This window comes from Dendrobates tinctorius, unplaced genomic scaffold (assembly GCF_039654945.1).
Source record: "Dendrobates tinctorius isolate UK_male_01 unplaced genomic scaffold, ASM3965494v1 ptg000501l, whole genome shotgun sequence".
Lineage (NCBI taxonomy): Eukaryota > Metazoa > Chordata > Amphibia > Anura > Dendrobatidae > Dendrobates > Dendrobates tinctorius.
The window spans coordinates 353,818-377,872 of record NW_027362160.1 but is presented as its reverse complement, the minus strand read 5'-3'; the positions used below and the strand labels follow the sequence as shown (position 1 = coordinate 377,872).

The 24,055-nt window shown below is 53.6% G+C and overlaps 1 protein-coding gene across 1 annotated transcript in view; it reads left to right on the top strand.

Annotated features, from left to right (window-relative positions):
- Nucleotides 1-8,602: 8,602 nt before the first annotated feature.
- Nucleotides 8,603-24,055, top strand: part of TMEM151B (transmembrane protein 151B) — a 30,512-nt gene continuing 15,059 nt past the window's right edge. The window contains exon 1 of the mRNA XM_073564918.1: nucleotides 8,603-9,177. Coding sequence (XP_073421019.1) covers nucleotides 9,097-9,177 — 81 coding nt within the window. The 5' untranslated portion in view covers nucleotides 8,603-9,096. The remainder of the gene's footprint in view (nucleotides 9,178-24,055) is intronic.

The window sequence follows — 24,055 nt, the reverse complement described above, 5'->3', positions numbered from 1 at the left end:
TTAGACTGGGAGCTGCCCTGTATCAGCATCAATATGGGAAATTGAGAGTCATCGGTTACAGTTCCAGAACATTGACAAACGCCGAGAGAAATTACCATCTACATTCTGGAAAATTGGAGTTCCTGGCATTGAAATGGGCTATCTGTGAACAATTTAGAGATTATCTCTATTACAGCAAAGAGTTTGAGGTTTACACGGACAATAATCCCTTGACCTATGTTCTCACTATAGCCAAACTGAATGCAACGGGTCAGAGATGGGTAGCTGAACTTGCTGACATTAATTTTTCAGTATTAAGTACAGGCCGGGGAAATGTAATGCAGATGCTGACGGATTGTCGAGAATGCCACTAGAGCCTGAGGAGTTCATGCAAGAATGCTCAGAGGAAGTCAGTCTGGAAGCTACTGAGAGCACTACCCAGCAGTACAAGCTCATCAAGAGGAAGATATACCATGGTGGTGTCCATTGACGGTGGAAACCACCGTAACAGCGAAAGAACGAGATCACCCCCTGTCCATTCAACAACTACCAAAATGAACATTCCGTAGAGCACAACAGGAAGATCAGGTATTTAGCAGAGTACTTCCTTATGTGGTCGAAAATTGTTTTACAAGTAAACGAGAGAGAGATAATGAGTCACCAGCAGTATCGGTTTTAGTTAAAGAATGGACGAAGCTTTGCCTCAGTGAAGATGGTATCCTGTATCGTAGAGGAGGACAAAAACAGCAGTTGGTGCTACCCAGAGTGTACTGTAGGCTGCTCTTCAAAGAACTCCATGAAAACATTGGACACCTGGGAGTGGGAAGAACAACAAACTTGATCCGTGAATGTTTCTTCTGGCCGTACATGCAGAGAGATATTGAGAGGTACATGACCAGGGACTGTGGGTGTCTGAAAGATAAACGTCCCAACACATCAACCTGGTCATCTATGGGCAACATCCAGACTACGTATCCATTTGAGATGGTCTCAATAGACTTTTTACATGTCGAGATGTGCAAGGGAGGTTACAAATACATCTTGATGGTGATGGACCATTTTACTCGATTTGCTCAAGCATATGCCATCACTAATAAATCTGGTCGAACAGCGGCAGTGAAGATCTTCAATGATTTTACTTCGAAGTTTGGGTTCCCTATGAGGTTACACCATGACCAAGGAAGAGAATTTGAGAACCTATCTGAACCTAGCAGCTTACATGTAGCACAGGGGAGGAACAGGTCTCATGAATTATTTGAAACTCTGGGGGAACCATTACTTAGGGTGACCATGTACTGCAGCTTCCTCAGGCACAAGATGGATCCACTTGCTCACACAGATACAACTAATAGACTCCTCATGAACATGAACAGTGTAGTTTAATGTCACAGCACATTCAGTACAATTCAAGTCTCTTAAGCACAGGATTTATAACAGTACAGCTGCTTCTTAGAGGCACATTGACTAACAGTCTCTTTTGTTAGTACAGTTCAGCACAGATCAAGACTCTTTACAAAGGCACAGCAGTACACAGCATTTCTTCTAGCACAGTGAGATAGAGGGGGGTTTGCTGAGGAAGATTATCTTTGTAACACAACTTCTTATTGTACTTATCTTCCTGCTCCTGATAGACTTTCTTAAGTCACAGTATAAGGGTAGCCCAGCTCCACTCTGTAATGGAGTCTAGTGTCCCTATGGTTCACTTGCCTGAACATATTTAAGAGACAGATCATACACAACTCATCCCTTTTGGCTGCTGCCAGAATGTAAACAAGTTTTCCACAATTCCCCTGGGGCTCTGCTCACCACTCCTTGTCTCCTGTCACTGTGTTAACCCCTCTAGTTGCTGGATGCTTTTGATGCAACAGCAGTTAGCACTATTTCTGCATGTCACATCTGCATATAGCCAGAGGTCGGTACATGGAGCAGTAGGATCTTGAGGGTAAGCAGCAGGTGGGAAGAAGCTTGACTGGAGCCTGGGAGCTCAATAATCTCCCAATGAAGGAAGTGAAGTGCAAGGTTTAAGTAAGGTGCTCAATCAGGAGATCACAGGGTAAGCCATTAAGGAACTTGCATTGGAGACATCAGGAACACAGGTAATAGTATCTGATTTAGCAAGGAACTGTCCAAGGAGCTGAATAGCTCACTGGGAAGAGGGAAGAGCTTGTCGCCTGGTGCACAAGAGCTGCTGGTTTTGAATCCTGAGAGTAGCAATGCGTCTACCAAATGCGGTATGTGTTTTCCTGTTTTTATAGGATGCAACCCATCTCTAGCAAGGAGTCCATCATACAGGTAATTCATTCCATAGTAAAGAAGCCCAAAACGTTGCTCAAGGCACCATCGACGTAGGCAGTTATTCACCTGTAGAATCCTGTTCAATCTCCTTGGTCCATGTCCATGGGAGGATGGATGAGAAGACGACCTGAGATCCCAGTTCCTTTACTTTCCAGCCTAAGTCTTCAATGTCTCTGCATATGGTCTCCGGGTCCTTTCTTGCTGTGTCATTTGTTTCTACGTGTATTAAAAGACCTGGATGGTTGTCTGTAGCGCTGAAGAGTCTTGATAACATCTTTGATTTAGGCACCTGGAAGACAGCACACTTCTCGTGAGGTGATGTCCGGTTGGCAGATAGCGGCTTCTGTTCCTCTCAGTAGGGAATCCCCCATGACCACCACTCTCCTTTTCTTCTTCCCCACAGCGCTTGTTTTTCTCCCTTCAAGAGGCTTTGGATTTCTTACTGGAGTGCTCTTTGTGAGCAAAGCACTTTTTTGATGAACTTCTTCATAGTTGTCCTGCGTGAGAGCCTGGTAGCGGTTCTTCAGCGGTATTGGTGCAGACTGCCTCCTCATCCTTCTGTTTCTTTGGGTCACATGCTTCCATTTCACTTCTTCTGCAGGAACATTGTAAGGTGCTTCTCTTGGAACATTCTAGACAGTTATTTCAACTGTCATTATCTTCTGCAGTAACAATGAGAAGTTCTTCTCTTGGGATATTCCAAGGACATTCTTCTGCTCTGTCAGGAAATCATCATCTGTGATGTGCTTCAGTGTAGCTATCATCTCCTGAAGACTTTGCACCTTTTCCTCTAACAGTCACAAGCTGCATTTCTGGCACGTAGAGTTTGTCTTTTCCTCTGGTGAGTTTGTAAACATTTAGCGCACACTGTAGCCCGCAATATAAGTAGTCTCCTTCCCCATGTGGAACCAAATGAATTTCTGTGGAATCACCATAAAGATTTACTCTCCGTCAGGCTCACGGTTTGACAAATTCCTTCAAGCCGTTTTATCCATCTACAACCAAAAATCTTCAGACTGGCGGCGACTATTCGCTCTTCCCAGAGTGCACCAGAAATAAGCAAATTATCTACCTCGAGCTTCAATTCCTGGTTAAATGGCCCCATGGAGATGTTCATAGAAGCCAGGTTGGGATAGCCCGGTCACCTGGCCCCATGGAGATGTTCAGAGAACCAGGTTGAGACCCTCCGGTCACCTGGCCCCATGGAGACGTTCAGAGAAGCCAGGTTGGGACTATCAGGTCACCTGGCCAATTACCTCAATCGACTGTCCGCTTCCTAAGCTTGTGCAAAGTGCATCATATCCTAGGATACATGCCCATTAAAGCACGGCTCAGGGGGAGGGAGATACAGAAAAGTTTTTTATAAAAAATTTTTTTTAAATGCAAGCTGACAAGGTACTATAAGGCTCATGTGCCCATTAAGGAACAACATGGCCAAAGTATATGAAAAAACCCTATTCCACCATAAGACCTAAGTAATGCTTACCCATAATGGATGCGTTTACCAGAGCGCAGGTGCCCCGATGCGCATTTCGCTGTGGCTTCCTCTGGGGGCAGTGCGATAAGCCTTGGTCCATGTGATCTTTTTCAAGATAGTCTGGCCAGCGGGCGAGAGAACCCACTTGTCAGCAGCAGGCTACTACTCAGACCAGTGGATCTGGGGAAGCTGCAGGGGACTGTTGCTCATAAACACCGTCGAAGGGCTACACAACCAGGGTGGTAGACAGTCCCAGCAATCCATAGATGAGGCATACATAGAAGGTTTTGGACGCCACCATGCCCAACCCCACCAGCCCAGCCTTGAGAAAAGGACCAGAGTGGATATAGAGCCTCAACAGGAAACGGCAACTACATGAAGTTGTGCCAGCTTCGACTGATTGAATACAGGGCCACCGACGCTTGGTTGGGTATGATACAGCAATTGGTCCTTTGGGATACCCAGAATGTCAAGGAGGAGGATGAGTTTGACCAAGAGGAATTGAACTGCCTTCTGAATCAAGGATCCAGTGTCAGTCTGGAATCAAATACCAAATCCCAAGCAGCCCAAATTCAGTAGTTGTTGGTCACATTGGGACCCAGAGCCTCAAGCGGGAGAAGTAGCTGGAGTTGTTCTATTCTTAATTTATAATTAAGATGGGAATAGGACACAGCATTTTTTCATAATTAAGCCAGATATATTTTTATTCCATGAGTCAAGAGACATAGGCATAGACATATGAGACAAGAGACATAGGCATAGACATATGAGCCTAAATGTTGACTCTTGAATTGATATGTTTTTCTACTGTGGGTCAAGAGACATAGGCCTTTGTTGATATAAGTCTAAACAATGACTGTTGAATTGATTATTGTGTTGCTATCCTTGGAGGACAGGGAGGCTGGCTTATTGAACAAGTGATGTTTGCTAATATGCTGATTATGCATTGTACCCTGCCATGCAGTTTGTTGACCTGCTAATATTGAAGAATACTCTCACGAAGTGACTGGCCCTGCGTAACGCAAACCGACGATCGGTCGGTCACAAAAACAACCAAGACAGACAAGGGGACACCGGGGACACAATTACAACGGTGGGCCTGCAATAGGGCACGGGGAAAGGGACACCTCCTGCACTCTCCTGAGGCTGTGCCCTGGACTATCCTGACGTCCCTATACGGCTTCTTTCAAACCGTCGCCGACCAGGATACCTCAGCCCTCACTCACCCTGCACCTAACCCTCAGTATGGAATTGGCAAGTGCAGACACTGGTCCCACCGCTGCACTAATACAACATCAAGGAAAGTAACAGACAGGGAAAAAAGCAAACAACTTAGCTTCCTCTGCTGCCATGCACCGGAAAGCAGAGTAAGGCACCCGAACACTGCTCTCAGCAGAAACACCACTGCTCCAGATAAGCTGCAAACAGCACTGCTCCAGAGAGCTCCTCTCTTCAGAAAGGTTGGTTTGCAAAAGACCTGTATTACCAACAGCTAGCTGGTGTACCAGGTGACCTTATATAGGAAGGTGGTAGTGGTCTCCACCAGCAGACTAAACATGTAGTTACACCAGCGGCCACCGGGGGGCAAAAACTGATATTCACCCCCGATGGCCTGAAAGGAAAAAAAGTTTATATCAGAAGAGCCCAAACTGACACAGATCCAAAAATGGATCGTGACAAATACACTATGCAAATTGATGCAATACTCGAACAATGAGAGTTAACCTCATTCCACCTTCCCCCTGACCTGCGAATGATGGCCTGAAGGACAGATGTGAGTATTAAAAGGGATATTGGAGACATTCTATGGGATGCCAGCTTAAGGGACAACGGCCTTAGCTGGAGGAATACAGATCTGCGCTATTGACCAATACTAAACCCACGGAGATGTTTGGAGAAGCCAGGTTGGGACCATCTGGTCACCTGGCCATGTATCTAAATGGACTGTCAGCTTCCTAAGCTTGTCATTACCTCCTCTCTGTGGGTGCTTGCCAAAAGTGGGGTACCTTGGTGGGTGTAGTCAGCCCTGGAAGCCCTGAATCGCAACTGCCCTAATCCCAGTGAGTTAGAGGAGAGGTGAGTCTCTGTCATTTCCACCTTCTTGGAGTATTTTGCTGGGACTGTTCTACGTGTTATTATCTGTTGGTGGGTCAGTAAAGTATGGCCGCACTGTGTTACCCTCACCCTGCCTACAAGGAAAGAGAGCGGGCGATCAATGGGATGATCACAGGTCCATGCGGAAGAGAGCACTCACTGACCCCCGCGTCTCCACAATACCTCTGTGCACACTTTCCATGTCTGCTGTCCATCAGATAACCTGCTGCAACTACCTGTGCCCAGCGGGGGGTGCAGGCGGGATCCCGGCCCCCCCCCCGATCTGTACAATTATACCATGCACCACAGAGGGACACCATGTGAGATGAGACCGTCAGAGATGGAGAGATGAGACAGTCAGTGATGGAGAGATGAGACCGTCAGAGATGGAGAGATGAGACCGTCAGTGATGGAGAGATGAGACAGTCAGAGATGGAGAGATGAGACCGTCAGAGATGGAGAGATGAGACAGTCAGAGATGGAGAGATGAGACCGTCAGAGATGGAGAGATGAGACAGTCAGAGATGGAGAGATGAGACCGTCAGTGATGGAGAGATGAGACCGTCAGAGATGGAGAGATGAGACCGTCAGTGATGGAGAGATGAGACAGTCAGTGATGGAGAGATGAGACCGTCAGAGATGGAGAGATGAGACAGTCAGAGATGGAGAGATGAGACCGTCAGTGATGGAGAGATGAGACCGTCAGAGATGGAGAGATGAGACAGTCAGTGATGGAGAGATGAGACAGTCAGTGATGGAGAGATGAGACTGTCAGTGATGGAGAGATGAGACAGTCAGAGATGGAGAGATGAGACCGTCAGTGATGGAGAGATGAGACCGTCAGAGATGGAGAGATGAGACCATCAGTGATGGAGAGATGAGACCGTCAGAGATGGAGAGATGAGACTGTCAGTGATGGAGAGATGAGACTGTCAGTGATGGAGAGATGAGACCGTCAGAGATGGAGAGATGAGACAGTCAGTGATGGAGAGATGAGACCGTCAGTGATGGAGAGATGAGAACGTCAGTGATGGAGAGATGAGACCGTCAGTGATGGAGAGATGAGACCATCAGAAATGGAAAGATGAGACCGTCGGTGATGGAGAGATGAGACAGTCAGTGATGGAGTGACAGTCAAAGATGGAGACATGAAAAGAGAGTCAGTGTTGGAGAGATGAGACCATCAGTGATAAAGAGATGAGACCGTCGGTGATGGAGATATGAGATCGCCAGTGATGAAGAGATGAGACCGTCAGACATGAAGAGATGAGACTATCGGTGATGAAGAGATGAGACCGTCGGTGATGGAGAGATGAGACCGTCAGTGATGGAGAGACAGTCAGTGATGGAGAGCTGAGACCGTCAGTGATGAAGAGATGAGACCGTCAGAGATGGAGAGATGAGACCGTCAGAGATGGAGAGATGAAACCATCAGAGATGGAGAGATGAGACCGTCAGAGATGGAGAGATGAGATCGTCAGTGATGGAGAGATGAGACCGTCAGTGATGGAGAGATGAGACTGTCAGTGATGGAGAGATGAGACCGTCAGTGATGGAGAGATGAGACCATCAGAGATGGAGAGATGAGACTGTCAGTGATGGAGAGATGAGACCGTCAGTGATGGAGAGATGAGATCGTGAGTGATGGAGAGATGAGACTGTCAGTGATGGAGAGATGAGACTCTCAGTGAAGGAGAGATGAGACCGTCAGTGATGGAGAGATGAGACCGTCAGTGATGGAGAGATGAGACTCTCAGTGATGGAGAGATGAGACCGTCAGTGATGGAGAGATGAGACCATCAGTGATGGAGAGACCGTCAGTGATGGAGAGATGAGACCGTCAGTGATGGAGAGACCGTCAGTGATGGAGAGATGAGACCGTCAGAGATGGAGAGATGAGACCGGCAGTGATGGAGAGACCGTCAGTGATGGAGAGATGAGACCGTCAGTGATGGAGAGACCGTCAGTGATGGAGAGATGAGACCGTCAGAGATGGAGAGATGAGACCGGCAGTGATGGAGAGACCGTCAGTGATGGAGAGACCGTCAGTGATGGAGAGATGAGACCGTCAGTGATGGAGAGATGAGACCGTCAGAGAAGGAGAGACCGTCAGTGATGGAGAGATGAGACCGTCAGTGATGGAGAGATGAGACCGTCAGTGATGGAGAGACCGTCAGTGATGGAGAGATGAGACCGTCAGTGATGGAGAGATGAGACCGTCAGTGATGGAGAGATGAGACCGTCAGTGATGGAGAGACCGTCAGTGATGAAGAGATGAGACCGTCAGTGATGGAGAGATGAGACCGTCAGTGATGGAGAGACCGTCAGTGATGAAGAGATGAGACCGTCAGTGATGGAGAGATGAGACCGTCAGTGATGGAGAGATGAGACCGTCAGAGAAGGAGAGACCGTCAGTGATGGAGAGATGAGACCGTCAGTGATGGAGAGATGAGACCATCAGAGATGGAGAGATGAGACCGTCAGTGATGGAGAGATGAGACCGTCAGTGATGGAGAGACCGTCAGTGATGGAGAGATGAGACCGTCAGTGATGGAGAGATGAGACCGTCAGTGATGGAGAGATGAGACCGTCAGAGAAGGAGAGACCGTCAGTGATGGAGAGATGAGACCGTCAGTGATGGAGAGGCCGTCAGTGATGGAGAGATGAGACCGTCAGTGATGGAGAGATGAGACCGTCAGAGAAGGAGAGACCGTCAGTGATGGAGAGATGAGACCGTCAGTGATGAAGGAGTGCGCTCTTTCAAGGTCAGCAGTGATTCCTCCAGCTGTGTGGAGCTGCTCTCCCCTCTCCTCCTCCTCCTCTTCCTCCTCCTCTTCCTCCTCCTCCTCTGCCTCCCTCCCATCTTCCCTGGGAATCTCTCCCATCCTCCGGCTCCTGCAGCATCCTTCCCTCCATCCCTCCTGCCCCTGCCCCCTCCCTCCTGCCCCTGCACCGCTCTGCTCCGTGTGTGTCTGTGTGTCCTGTGGGTGTCCCGTGTGTGTGTGTGTGATGTCCACCCTGTGTGTGTGTCCATGTGTGGCAGGTGTGACCCGTACACATGTGTAAACAGTCGGCGTTGTGCAGCCCTACACCGGAGATGTGACATGGACCCGCGCAGTCGCCACAAGCCCCAGATGTGTGGGGGTGCCCTGCGGAGCCGGGCGAGGGTATGACTCTGGGCCGCGGCTGGATCTACACTCTATCCTCCTGGATTGGGCCTTGGACCTGGCGCTTTCCTACAGACCTTGGCCATGTCACCACCGGCATCAGCGGCCAGCGAGAGCAGCACGGGGTCCGTACCGCAGGAGAGCACCGACGCCGTACGGGAACTGGTGAGTAGATTGTGGCCACGAGATTCAGATACATACCTGTCTCCCCAACAGGCGAAAATACACAACCACCACCCCGCTACTATACACAACCGTCACCCTACTACTAAACACGACCACCACCCTACTATTACACACGACCACCACCCCGCTACTACACACGACCACTACCCCGCTACTACACACGACCACTACCCCGCTACTACACACAACCGTCACCCTACTACTACACACGACCACCACCCCACTACTACACACAACCGCCACCCTTCTACTACACACGACCGCCACCCCGCTACTACACATGACCGTCACCCCGTTACTACACACGACCGCCACCCTACTACTACACACGAACCCCACCCCACTACTACACACAACCGTCACCCTACTACTACACGCGACCACCACCCCACTACTACACACAACCGCCACCCTACTACTACACACGACCGCCACCCCGTTACTACACACAACCGCCACCCTACTACTACACACGACCGCCACCCCGCTACTACACACGACCGCCACCCCGTTACTACACACGATCGCCACCCTACTACTACACACGACTACCACCCTACTATTACACACGACCACCACCCCGCTACTACACAAGACCATTACCCCGCTACTACACACAACCGTCACCCTACTACTACACACGACCGCCACCCCACTACTACACACAACCGCCACCCTACTACTACACACGACCGCCACCCCGCTACTACACACGACCGCCAACCCATTACTACACACGACCACCACCCTACTACTACGCACGGCCACCACCCCGCTACTACACACGACCACCACCCCACTACTAGACACAACCGCCACCCTACTACTACACACGACCGCCACCCCGCTACTACACACGGCCGCCACCCCGTTACTACACACGATCGCCACCCTGCTACTACACACGACCACCACACCGCTACTACACACGACCATAACCCCGCTACTACACACAACCGTCACCCTACTACTACACACGACCACCACCCCACTACTACACACAACCGCCACCCTACTACTACACACGACCGCCACCCTGCTACTACACACGACCGCCAACCCATTACTACACACGACCACCACCCTACTACTACACACGACCACCACCCCGCTACTACACACAACCACTACCCCGCTACTACACACAACCGTCACCCTACTACTACACACGACCACCACTCTGCTACTACACACGACCACCACCCCGCTACTACACACGAACCCCACCCCGCTACTACACACGACCGCTACCCCGCTACTACACATAACAGCCACCCTACTACTACACACGACGACTACCCCGCTACTACACACAACCGCCACCCCTCTACTACACACGACCACCACCCCGCTACTACACACGAACCCCACCCCGCTACTACACACGACCACCACCCCGCTACTACACACGAACCCCACCCCGCTACTACACACGACCACTACCCCGCTACTACACACAACCGTCACCCTACTACTACACACGACCACCACCCCACTACTACACACAACCGCCACCCTACTACTACACATGACCTCCACCCCGCTACTACACACGACCGCCACCCCGCTACTACACACGACCGCCACCCTGTTACTACACACGACCGCCACCCTACTACTACACTCGACCGCCACCCCGCTACTACACACGAACGCTACCCCGCTACTACACATAACAGCCACCCTACTACTACACACGACTACCCCGCTACTACACACAACCGCCACCCCTCTACTACACACGACCGCCACCCCTCTACTACACATGACCACCACCCCGCTACTACACACGACCACCACCCCGCTACTACACACGAACCCCACCCCGCTACTACACACGACCACTACCCCGCTACTACACACAACCGTCACCCTACTACTACACACGACCACCACCCCACTACTACACACAACCGCCACCCTACTACTACACACGACCACTACCCCGCTACTACACACAACCACCACCCCTCTACTACACACGACCACCACCCCACTACTACACACAACCGCCACCCTACTACTGCACACGACCGCCAACCCATTACTACACACAACCGCCACCCTACTACTGCACACGACCGCCACCCCGCTACTACACACGACCACCACTCTGCTACTACACACGACCACCACCCCGCTACTACACACGAACCCCACCCCGCTACTACACACGACCGCTACCCCGCTACTACACATAACAGCCACCCTACTACTACACACGACGACTACCCCGCTACTACACACAACCGCCACCCCTCTACTACACACGACCACCACCCCGCTACTACACACGAACCCCACCCCGCTACTACACACGACCACCACCCCGCTACTACACACGAACCCCACCCCGCTACTACACACGACCACTACCCCGCTACTACACACAACCGTCACCCTACTACTACACACGACCACCACCCCACTACTACACACAACCGCCACCCTACTACTGCACACGACCGCCAACCCATTACTACACACAACCGCCACCCTACTACTGCACACGACCGCCACCCCGCTACTACACACGACCACCACTCCGCTACTACACACGACCACCACCCCGCTACTACACACGACCACCACTCCGCTACTACACACGACCACCACCCCGCTACTACACACGAACCTCACTCCGCTACTACACACGAACCCCAGCCCGCTACTACACATGACCACCACCCCGCTACTACACACGAACCCCACCCCACTACTACACACGACCACCACCCCGCTACTACACACGACCACCACCCCGCTACTACACACAACCACCACCCCTCTACTACACACGACCACCACGCTACTACACCCGAACCCCACCCTGCTACTACACACGGCCGTCACCCAGCTACTACACACGACCACCACCCCGCTACTACACACGACCGCTATCCCGCTACTACACACAACCGCCACCCCGCTACTACACACGAACCCCACCTTGCTACTACACACGACCGCCACCCCGCTACTACACACGACCAGCACCCCGCTACTACACACGAACCCCACCCCGCTACTACACACGACCACCACCCCGCTACTACACATGACCACCACCCTGCTACTACACACAACCGTCACCCCGCTACTACACACGACCACCACCCCGCTACTACACACGACCGCTATCCCGCTACTACACACAACCGCCACCCCGCTACTACACACAACCGCCACCCTACTATTACACACGACCACCACCCCGCTACTATGCACGACCGCCACCCCGCTACTACACACGACCACCACTCCGCTACTACACACGACCACCACCCTGCTACTACACACAACCACCACCCTACGACTACACGTGACCACCACCCCGCTACTACACACGACCGCCACCCCGCTACTTCACACGACCACCACCCCGCTACTACATACGACCGCCACCCCACTGTTACACACAACCGCCACCCCACTACTACACACGACCACCACCCCGCTACTACATATGACTGCCACCCCGCTACTACATATGACTGCCACCCCGCTACTACACACAACCACCACCCCGCTCCGTACACCTTGTACACACGCTACTCTGCTCCGTACACCTCGTACACATCGTACACACACGGCTCCGCTCTGTACACCTTGTACACACGCGGCTCCGCTCCGTACACCTCGTACACACGCAGCTCCGCTCCGTACACCTTGTACACACACGGCTCCGCTCCGTTCACCTCGAACACACACGGCTCCGCTCCGTACACACACGGCTCCTCTCCATCCACCTCGTACACACACGGCTCCTCTCCGTACACCTCGTACACACGGCTCCGCTCCGTACACCTTGTACACATGCGGCTCCGCTCCGTACACCTCATGCACACACGGCTCCTCTCCATCCACCTCATACACACTGCTCCTCTACATCCACCTCGCACACACGCGGCTCCGCTCCGTACACCTTGTACACATACGGCTCAGCTCCGTACACCTCGTACACACACGGCTCAGCTCCGTACACCTCGTACACACACGGCTCCGTACACCTTGTACACACGCTACTCCGCTCCGTACACCGTGTACACACGGAGCTCCGCTCCGTACACCTCGTGCACACACTGCTCTGCTCCAAACACACACGGCTCCTCTCCATCCACCTCGTACACACACGGCTCCTCTCCGTACCCATCGTACACACGCGGCTCCGCGCCGTACACCTTGTACACACGCGGCTCCGCTCCATACACCTCGTACACACACGGCTCCGCTCCGTACACCTAGTACACACGGCTCCGCTCCGTGCACCTCTTACACATACGGCTTCACTCCGTACACCTCGTACACATGCGGCTCCGCTCCGTACACCTCGTATACACACGGCTCCACTCCGTACACCTCGTACACACGCGGCTCCGCGCTGTACACCTCGTACACACACGACTCCGCTCCATACACACACGGCTCCTCTCCGTACACCTTGTACACACAGCTCTGCTCCGTACACCTCGTACACACACGGCTCCGCTCCGTACACCTCATACACATGCGGCTCCGCGCTGTACACCTTGTACACACACGACTCCGCTCCATACACACACGGCTCATCTCCATCCACCTCGTACACATGGCTCCGCTCCGTACACCTCGTACACACGCGGCTCCGCTCCGTACACTTCGTACACACATGGCTCCGCTCCGTACACCTCGTACACACACGGCTCCGCTCCGTACACCTCATACACACACGGCTCCGCTCCGTACACCTCATACACACACGGCTCCGCTCCCTACACCTCGTACACACGCGGTTCCGCTCCGTACACCTCGTACACACACGGCTCCGCTCCGTACACCTCGTACACACACGGCTCCGCTCCCTACACCTCGTACACACGCGGCTCCGCTCCCTACACCTCGTACAGACACGGCTCCGCTCCGTACACCTCGTACACACACGGCTCCGCTCCCTACACCTTGTACAGACACGGCTCCACTCGGTACACCTCATACACAAACGGCTCCACTCGGTACACCTCATACACAAACGGCTCCGCTCTGTACACCTCGTACACACACGGCTCCGCTCCCTACACCTCATACACACACGGCTCCGCTCCGTACACCTTGTACACACACGGCTCCGCTCCGTACACCTCGTACACACACGGCTCCGCTCCCTACACCTCGTACACACGCGGCTCCGCTCCGTACACCTCGTACAGACACGGCTCCGCTCCGTACACCTCGTACAGACACGGCTCCGCTCCGTACACCTCATACACAAATGGCTCCGCTCCGTACACCTTGTACAGACACGGCTCCACTCGGTACACCTCGTATACACACGGCTCCGCTCTCTACACCTTGTACAGACACGGCTCCGCTCCGTACACCTTATACACACACGGCTCCGCTCCGTACACCTTGTACAGACACGGCTCCACTCCGTACACCTCATACACAAACGGCTCTGCTCCGTACACCTCGTACACACGCGGCTCCGCTCCGTACACCTCGTACACACACGGCTCCGCTCCGTACACCTCGTACACACACGGCTCCGCTCCGTACACCTCGTACACACACGGCTCCGCTCCGTACACCTCGTACACACGGCTCCGCTCCGTACACCTCGTACACACACGGCGCCGCTCCGTACACCTCGTACACACACAGCTCCGCTCCGTACACCTCATACACACACGGCTCCGCTCCGTACACCTCGTACACACACGGCTCCGCTCCGTACACCTCGTACACACACGGCTCCGCTCCGTACACCTCGTACACATGTGGCTCCGCTCCGTACACCTCGTATACACACGGCTCTGCTCCGTACACCTCGAACACACGGCTCCGCTCCGTACACCTCGTACACACGCGGCTCCGCTCCGTACACCTCGTACACACGCGGCTCCGCTCCGTACACCTCGTACACACGGCACCGCTCCGTACACCTCGTACGCACACGGCTCCGCTCCGTACACCTCGTACACACACTGCTCCGTTCCAAACACACACGGCTCCTCTCCATCCACCTCGTACACACACGGCTCCGCTCCGTACACCTCATACACACACGGCTCCGCTCCGTACACCTCGTACACACGGCTCCGCTCCGTACACCTCATACACACACTGCTCCGCTCCGTACACCTCGTACACGCGGCTCCGCTCCGTGCACCTCTTACACATACGGCTTCACTCCGTACACCTCGTACACATGCGGCTCCGCTCCGTACACCTCGTACACACGCGGCTCCGCTCCGTACACCTCGTACACACGCGGCTCCGCTCCGTACACCCCGTACACACACGGCTCCGCTCCGTACACCCCGTACACACGCGGCTCCGCTCCGCACACCTCGTACACACACGGCACCACTCCGTACACCTCGTACACACCGCTCCGCTCCGTACACCTCGTACACACGCGGCTCCGCTCCGTACACCTCTTACACACACGGCTCCGCTCCGTACACCTCGTACACACACGGCTCCGCTCCGTACACCTCATACACACGGCTCCACTTCGTAGACCTAGTACACACACGGCTCCGCTCCGTACACCTCGTACACATGCGGCTCTGCTCCGTACACCTCGTACACACACGGCTCCGCTCCGTACACCTCGTATACACACGGCTCCGCTCCGTACACCTCGTACACACACGGCTCCGCTCCGTACACCTCGTACACACACGGCTCCGCTCCGTACACCTCGTACACACGGCTCCGCTCCGTACACCTCGTACACACACGCGGCTCCGCTCCGTACACCTCGTACACATGCGGCTCCGCTCCGTACACCTCGTACACACGCGGCTCCGCTCCGTACACCTCGTACACACGCGGCTCCGCTCCGTACACCTCGTACACACACGCGGCTCCGCTCCGTACACCTCGTACACACACGGCTCCGCTCCGTACACCTCGTACACACACGGCTCCGCTCCGTACACCTCGTACACACACGGCGCCGCTCCGTACACCTCGTACACACATGGCTCTGCTACATCCCCCCTGTAAACCCCTCCTGACCCCACACATAAACTTCCCCCATCCAGCACCATGACAACCAGCACAGCAGAGTCCTGCACACACTGAGGCCCCTAATCATGTGACCCCTGACTCCTCCCCTCCTGTGACCTCATCACAGGTCCAGTGCGCACATAATAGCACAGCCTAGCGACGTCATTGCAGGCTGTGGGGGGCTGCGGTGGGTCTATCTGGGAGGGCGAGGATGGGGCCGGTGCATGGGGGGGGTGCAGTTTATCTCCCTGCAGTGCTGGAACAATAGAGTCCCGGGCAGGACAGCGGGTGGGCGGGGCAGAAACGGGACAGTCCCGCTGAATCCGGGACGGTTGGGAGCTACTCAGGGACTAGAGTTAGGCTGGGGTCCGTTAAACGAGTGGTATAACGCGGTGAGACGCAGTCCGTTAACGCTGCCATAGACCCCCATTATGTGGCGCATCGCGACGTGCCGTCATTCACGGAGCCTCGGACGCAGGCTGCAGCGTCTGAGGCTCCGTCACCGCTAGCGGTATAGCATAACGTGACATGCGTCCAACGGGCTGTGTTAACGCTATGTGAACCTGGCCTAAGATTGGTGCAAACAGAAGTGCACGCCGCCCCTCACCTGACCATGATGAGGCGCTCTCCACCCGCCCCTTATTGACACCCACATGAAAAGTGCTGCTCTTGGGGGGGCTGAATATCGCCCTTTACGCCCAACGAGCCGGACCACTGGCCCCGAGTCATGCGGCTAGCATTCTGCTGGAAATAATGCAACTATTGTGCAGAAAGTGACGCTGCGAGCTCCGCTGCCATTGTCTTGGGAAGTTGGCGCACACGTCTGATGTCTCCGTGCACCTGAGGGACTGATCTACAGCAGCTGTGGAGCAGAGAAGACTTGGCTTCGATCATCGGCCGCCGTGTCCTCCCGTCCAGAACTTCTGTGGCTAATTCTTGCCACGTCTGCACAACCTCTTAAATACAGGACCTTGAAAAAGTCTTCACACCTCGTGAACTTTTCCACATTTTTCATTGTACAGTGACAATCATAAATGTATCTTATAGGGATTTAATGTGATACAACAAAAAGTAGCAAGGAAATGATACGGTTATAGAAAATAGCCCAAGAACTGAACATCTCACAGAGCATCAATCCATCATCCAAACATGGAGGGAGTATGGCCCAACTGCAAACCTCCAAAGACATGGCCGTCCACCTAACCTAAATAAGGAGTGCACTTATATGAGAAGCAGCCAAGAGGCCCATGGTCACAGGAGGAGCCGCAGAGATCCTCAGCTGAGGGGAAGAATCTTTACGCAGGACAAATACTAGTCGTTCACTCCACAAATCTGGGTTTTATGGAACAGTGGCAAGAAGAAAGACATTGTGGAAGCCATAGGAAGTCCCATGTAGGAGACACAGCGAGCTTGTGGAAGAGAATTTTTGGCGTTAAATGCAAAACGCTATATGTGGCAGAAAACTAACACTGCACATCACCCTGAAAACACCATCCCCACCGTCACACATGATGGTGGCAGCATCCTGCTGTTGGGAGGCTTTTCTTCAGCAGGGGCAGGGAAGCTGGTCAGAGGTGATGGATGGAGCTAAATGCAAGACAGTCCTGGAGGACAACCTGCTAGAGGCTGCCGAAGACCTGAGACTGGGGAGTAGGTTCATCTTCCAGCAGGACAACAACCCTCAACATCCTGCCAGAGCCACAATGGAGGGTTTAGATTAGAGCACATTCCTGTGTGTGAACAGTCACCGTCCAGAGACAAATCCCAGAGAATCTCTGACAAGATGTGAAAATCACGGATCACAGACGTCTGCATCCAATGTCACTGAGCGAGAGCGAGGGGGCAAAGAAGAAGGGGCAAAATGTCACCACTAGATGTGCAAAGCTGGAGAGACAGACCCCAAAAGACTGCAGAGAAAGGAGGGAGAGACAGACCCCAAAAGACTGCAGAGAAAGGAGGGAGAGACAGACCCCAAAAGACTGCAGAGAAAGGTGAGAGAGACAGACCCCAAAAGACTGCAGAGAAAGGTGAGAGAGACAGACCCCAAAAGACTGCAGAGAAAGGTGAGAGAGACAGACCCCAAAAGACTGCAGAGAAAGGTGGGAGAGACAGACCCCAAAAGACTGCAGAGAAAGGTGAGAGAGACAGACCCCAAAAGACTGCAGAGAAAGGTGGGAGAGACAGATCCCAAAAGACTGCAGAGAAAGGTGGGAGAGACAGACCCCAAAAGACTGCAGAGAAAGGTGGGAGAGACAGACCCCAAAAGACTGCAGAGAAAGGTGGGAGAGACAGACCCCAAAAGACTGCAGAGAAAGGTGAGAGAGACAGACCCCAAAAGACTGCAGAGAAAGGTGGGAGAGACAGACCCCAAAAGACTGCAGAGAAAGGTGAGAGAGACAGACCCCAAAAGACTGCAACAGTGATTGCAGAGAAAGGTGGTCCTACAAAGGACTGACTCGGGGGGGGGTTTGAATACTAATGCATGGCACAGTTGTCAGCTTTATATTTTTACAATAATTAGTACACCCCGTATCATTTCCTTGTCACTTTGTGTCACAGAGAATCCCAGTGAGGCCTCTTTCACACATCAGTATTTTGCCATCAGTCACAATCCGTCGTTTTGTGAAAAAAACCTATCCAGCAAATGATCCTGCTGAATCTGTTTTTTCCTCATAGACTTGTATTAGCGATGGATGGCCGCACGTTTCATCTGTTGTTTGACGGATCCGGAGACAATGGACATAGGAACGTTTTTTGTCTACGTCGAAAAGTCGGACAGAGACGGATCCAGCGCCATCTGTCGTTGGCTATCTTGGAAGCCTATGGGCGCAGGATCCGTTGCTGTCCGTCATTGGCTATAATGGAAGCCTATGGGCGCAGGATCCGTTGCTGTCCGTCATTGGCTATGATGGAAGCCTATGGGCGCAGGATCCGTCGCTGTCCGTCGTTGGCTATAATGGAAGCCTATGGGTGCAGGATCCGGCGCTGTCCATCATTGGCTATAATGGAAGCCTATGGGCGCAGGATCCGTTGCTGTCCGTCGTTGGCTATAATGGAATCCTATGGGCGCAGGATCTGTCGCTGTCCACCATTGGCTATAATGGAAACCTATGGGCGCAGGATCCGTCGCTGTCCGTCATTGGCTATAATGGAAGCCTATGGGCGCAGGATCCGGTGCCGTCCATCGTTGGCTATCATGGTATCCTATGGGCGCAGGATCCGGCGCCGTCCGTCGCTGGCTATAATTGAAGCCTATGGGCGCAGGATCCGCCGCCGTCCGTCATTGGCTATAATGGAAGCCTATGGGCGCAGGATCCGTCGCCGTCCGTCATTGGTTATAATGGAAGACTGTGGGCGCAGGATCCGGCACTGTCCGTCATTGGCTATAATGGAAGTCTATGGGCGCAGGATCCGGCGCCGTCCGTCGCTGGCTATAATGGAAGCCTATGGGCGCAGGATCCGCCGTTGTCCGTCATTGGCTATAATGGAAGCCTATGGGCTCAGGATCCGCCGCCGTCCATCATTGGCTATAATGGAAGCCTATGGGAGCAGGATCCGTCGCCGTCAGTCATTGGCTATAATGGAAGCCTATGGGCGCAGGATCCGTCGCCGTCCGTCGCTGGCTATAATGGAAGCCTATGGGTGCAGGATCCGGCGCCGTCCATCGTTGGCTATAATGGAAGCCTATGGGCGCAGGATCCGGCGCCGTCCGTCGTTGGCTATCATGGTATCCTATGGGCGCAGGATCCGGCGCCGTCCGTCGCTGGCTATAATGGAAGCCTATGGGCGCAGGATCCGGCGCCGTCCGTCATTGGCTATAATGGAAGCCTATGGGCGCAGGATCCGTCGCCGTCCGTCATTGGTTATAATGGAAGACTATGGGTGCAGGATCCGGCGCCGTCCGTCATTGGCTATAAAGGAAGCCTATGGGTGCAGGATCCGTCACTGTCCGTCGTTGGCTATAATGGAATCCTATGGGTGCAGGATCCGGCGCCGTCCGTCGTTGGCTATAAAGGAAGCCTATGGGCGCAGGATCCGTCGCCGTCCGTCATTGGCTATAACCCTGGACACTCTCAGCCGCCTAGGTTGGCTAGTAAACAAGGAGAAGTCCATTTTGGTCCCCACCCAGCGTCTGACCTTTCTGGGTATGGAATTCGACACGGAGCTAGCCCGTGTTTTTCTTCCAAAGGAAAAATTTACAACTCTGTCCAAGTGCATCAAAACTCTCAAGAGGCCTGCTCCCATTCCCATTCGGTTCGGCATGAAGGTCCTGGGGAAGATGGTGGCCTCCATGGAGGCAGTGCCCTTTGCGCAGTATCACCTTCGCCCTCTCCAGCTGTCTCTGCTTTCAGCTTGGGACAAGACCACGATGTCCTTGGACCGTCCTATTCGGCTTCCTCTCAGAGTGAGGCAGTCTCTCACTTGGTGGCTACGGCCAGCGTCAGTTCTCCAAGGGAGGTCCTTCCTTCCGCCTCAGTGGCAAATCATCACCACCGATGCGAGCCTTCTAGGATGGGGAGCCGTGTTCCATCAGAAAGCGGCCCAAGGACGCTGGAAGCCACAGGAGTCTCTCCTTCCAATCAATCTTTTGGAGATCAGGGCGATTTTCCTGGCCCTTCTTCACTGGCAGCCCCTCCTTTCCGGCAAGCCGGTCCGCATTCAGTCGGACAACGCCACGGCCGTGGCGTACATAAACCATCAGGGGGGTACGCGCAGCAAACAGGTAATGCCAGAAGTGGCCAAGATATTCCGCTGGGCAGAACATTACGTTCCGACAATCTCCGCCGTCCATATTCCAGGGGTGGAAAATTGGGCAGCCGACTTTCTGAGTCGCCAGGGCCTAGCGTCCGGCGAATGGTCCCTGCACCCCGCGGTTTTCTCTCATATATGCGACCGTTGGGGCACCCCGGATGTCGATCTCATGGCATCTCGGATGAACCACAAGGTGCCGCAGTTCGTAGCCAGGTCCAGGGACCCTCTAGCCGTCGCATGCGACGCACTGGTGACTCCGTGGTCCCAGTTTCAACTTCCGTATCTGTTCCCGCCTCTGGCATTGATCCCTCGGGTGATCAAAAAGATAAAATCGGAAGGCGTACCAGTGATTCTAGTTGCTCCAGATTGGCCAAGACGGCCTTGGTACGCGGAACTGGTCAACATGCTCGCGGACGTTCCCTGGAGGCTTCCGGACCGTCCAGACCTTCTCTCGCAAGGCCCCCTTTACCACGAGAATTCTCAGTCTCTGAGTTTGACGGCATGGCCATTGAGACCGCAATTCTAAAGGAATCAGGTCTGTCCAGTCAGGTTATTCAAACTATGATCAGAGCCAGGAAACCAGCCTCTTCCCGCATTTACTATAGGTACTGGAAGGCTTTTTTCCGTTGGTGCGATGATAGAAGAGTCTTCCCAATGTCGTTTTCTATCCCGTCTATCCTAGGGTTTCTTCAAGCTGGGTTAGACGCGGGTCTGTCCCTCAGTACGCTCAAGGGCCAGGTTTCCGCTCTCTCTATCCTCTTCCAAAGAGAGCTAGCTTCTCTACCACAGGTCAAGACCTTTCTACAAGGGGTTTCCCACGTGGCTCCCCCTCATCATTCGCCAATAGACCCGTGGGATCTCAACCTCGTTCTTAGCGCGCTCCAGAAGGCGCCGTTCGAGCCTCTCCAGGACATTCCTTTGTCCCTTCTCTCTTGGAAGGTCACCTTTTTGATCGCCATTTCCTCCATCAGAAGAGTTTCTGAATTGGCGGCCTTGTCATGTCGTTCCCCTTACCTCATTCTCCATCAGGACAAAGCCGTCCTCAGGCCCGTTCCTTCTTTTCTTCCAAAGGTGGTTTCCGCTTTCCATATCAATGAGGATATCGTCCTTCCTTCTTTTTGTCCGGCTCCATCTCATCCTCTTGAGAAGTCTCTCCACAAACTGGACGTAGTTAGAGCCCTGCGTGTCTATCTTGCCAGGACCTCCTCCTTCCGTCTGTCCGATTCCTTGCTAATCATCTCTGAAGGTCGCCAGAAGGGCCTTCCGGCTTCCAAATCCACGATCGCTCGCTGGATTCGTTCTACCATTCTGGAAGCGTATCGTCTTCAGGAAAAGCGGCCCCCTCCGGGAGTAAGAGCTCATTCCACCCGGGCTGTGGCGGCTTCGTGGGCTGCTCGTCACCAGGCCTCGGCCATGCAAATTTGCAAGGCTGGAACCTGGTCATCTTTGCACACCTTCACGAGGTTCTACAGGGTTCATACCCAGGCCTCGTCTGATGCTGTGGTTGGTAGGAAGGTTCTGCAGGCGGCGGTGGCTCACCGGCCGACCTGAGCCTTTCGGTTACTTTCGTTCCTTTTTGCTGTTCCCACCCTTGGGACTGCTTTGGGACGTCCCATGGTATTCTGTGTCCCCCAATAAGGCGATAAAGAAAGATGGATTTTTGGTTCTTACCGTAAAATCTCTTTCTTGGAGCCTTCATTGGGGGACACAGCACCCTCCCTGTTTCAGTTGTACCGTGTTGGGTCTTAGAGTCCCCTGTTGAGTTGGTACATATGGTTCGAGTTTTTTCTCGTTGCTTCTCCTACTGCTTTTTCACCAACTGAGGTGCTTGGTGCCTGTCGGTGGGTGTATACTGCCGGGGAGGAGCTAATTTTATTGTTTTTGCATAGTGTCAGCCTCCTAGCAGCAGCAGCATACACCCATCCGGCGCCGTCCGTTGTTGGCTATAATGGAAGCCTATGGGCGCCGGATACGGCGCCGTCCGTCATTGGCTATAAAGGAAGCCTATGGGTGCAGGATCCGTCGCTGTCCGTCATTGGCTATAATGGAAGCCTATGGACGCAGGATCCAGCGCCGTCCGTCATTTGCTATAAAGGAAGCCTATGGGCGCAGGATCCGTCGCTGTCCGTCATTGGCTATAATGGAAGCCTATGGGTGCAGGATCCGTCGCTGTCCGTCATTGGCTATAATGGAAGCTTATGGACGCAGGATCCAGCGCCGTCCGTCATTTGCTATAAAGGAAGCCTATGGGTGCAGGATCCGTCGCTGTCCATCATTGGCTATCAAGGAAGCCTATGGACGCAGGATCCGTCACTGTCCGTCATTGGCTATAATGGAAGCCTATGGGTGCAGGATCCGTCGCCGTCCGTCGTTGGCTATAATGGAAGCCTATGGGTGCAGGATCCGGCGCCGTCCGTCATTGGCTATAAAGGAAGCCTATAGGTGCAGGATCCGGCGCTGTCTGTCATTGGCTATAAAGGAAGCCTATGGGCGCAGGTTCTGTCGCTGTCCGTCATTGGCTATAATGGAAGCCTATGGGTGCAGGATCCAGCGCCGTCCGTCATTTGCTATAAAGGAAGACTATGGGCGCAGGATCCGTCGCTGTCCGTCGTTGGCTGTAATGGAAGCCTATGGGCGCAGGATCCGTTGCTGTCCGTCGTTGGGTATAATGGAAGCCTATGGACGCAGGATCCAGCGCCGTCCGTCATTTGCTATAAAGGAAGCCTATGGACGCAGGATCCGTCACTGTCCGTCATTGGCTGTAATGGAAGCCTATGGACGCAGGATCCAGCGCCGTCCGTCATTTGCTATAATGGAAGCCTATAGGTGCAGGATCCGGCGCCGTCCGTCATTTGCTATAAAGGAAGCCTATAGGTGCAGGATCCGGCGCTGTCTGTCATTGGCTATAAAGGAAGCCTATGGGCGCAGGTTCTGTCGCTGTCCGTCATTGGCTATAATGGAAGCCTATGGGTGCAGGATCCAGCGCCGTCCGTCATTTGCTATAAAGGAAGCCTATGGGCGCAGGATCCGTCGCTGTCCGTCGTTGGCTGTAATGGAAGCCTATGGGCGCAGGATCCGTTGCTGTCCGTCGTTGGGTATAATGGAAGCC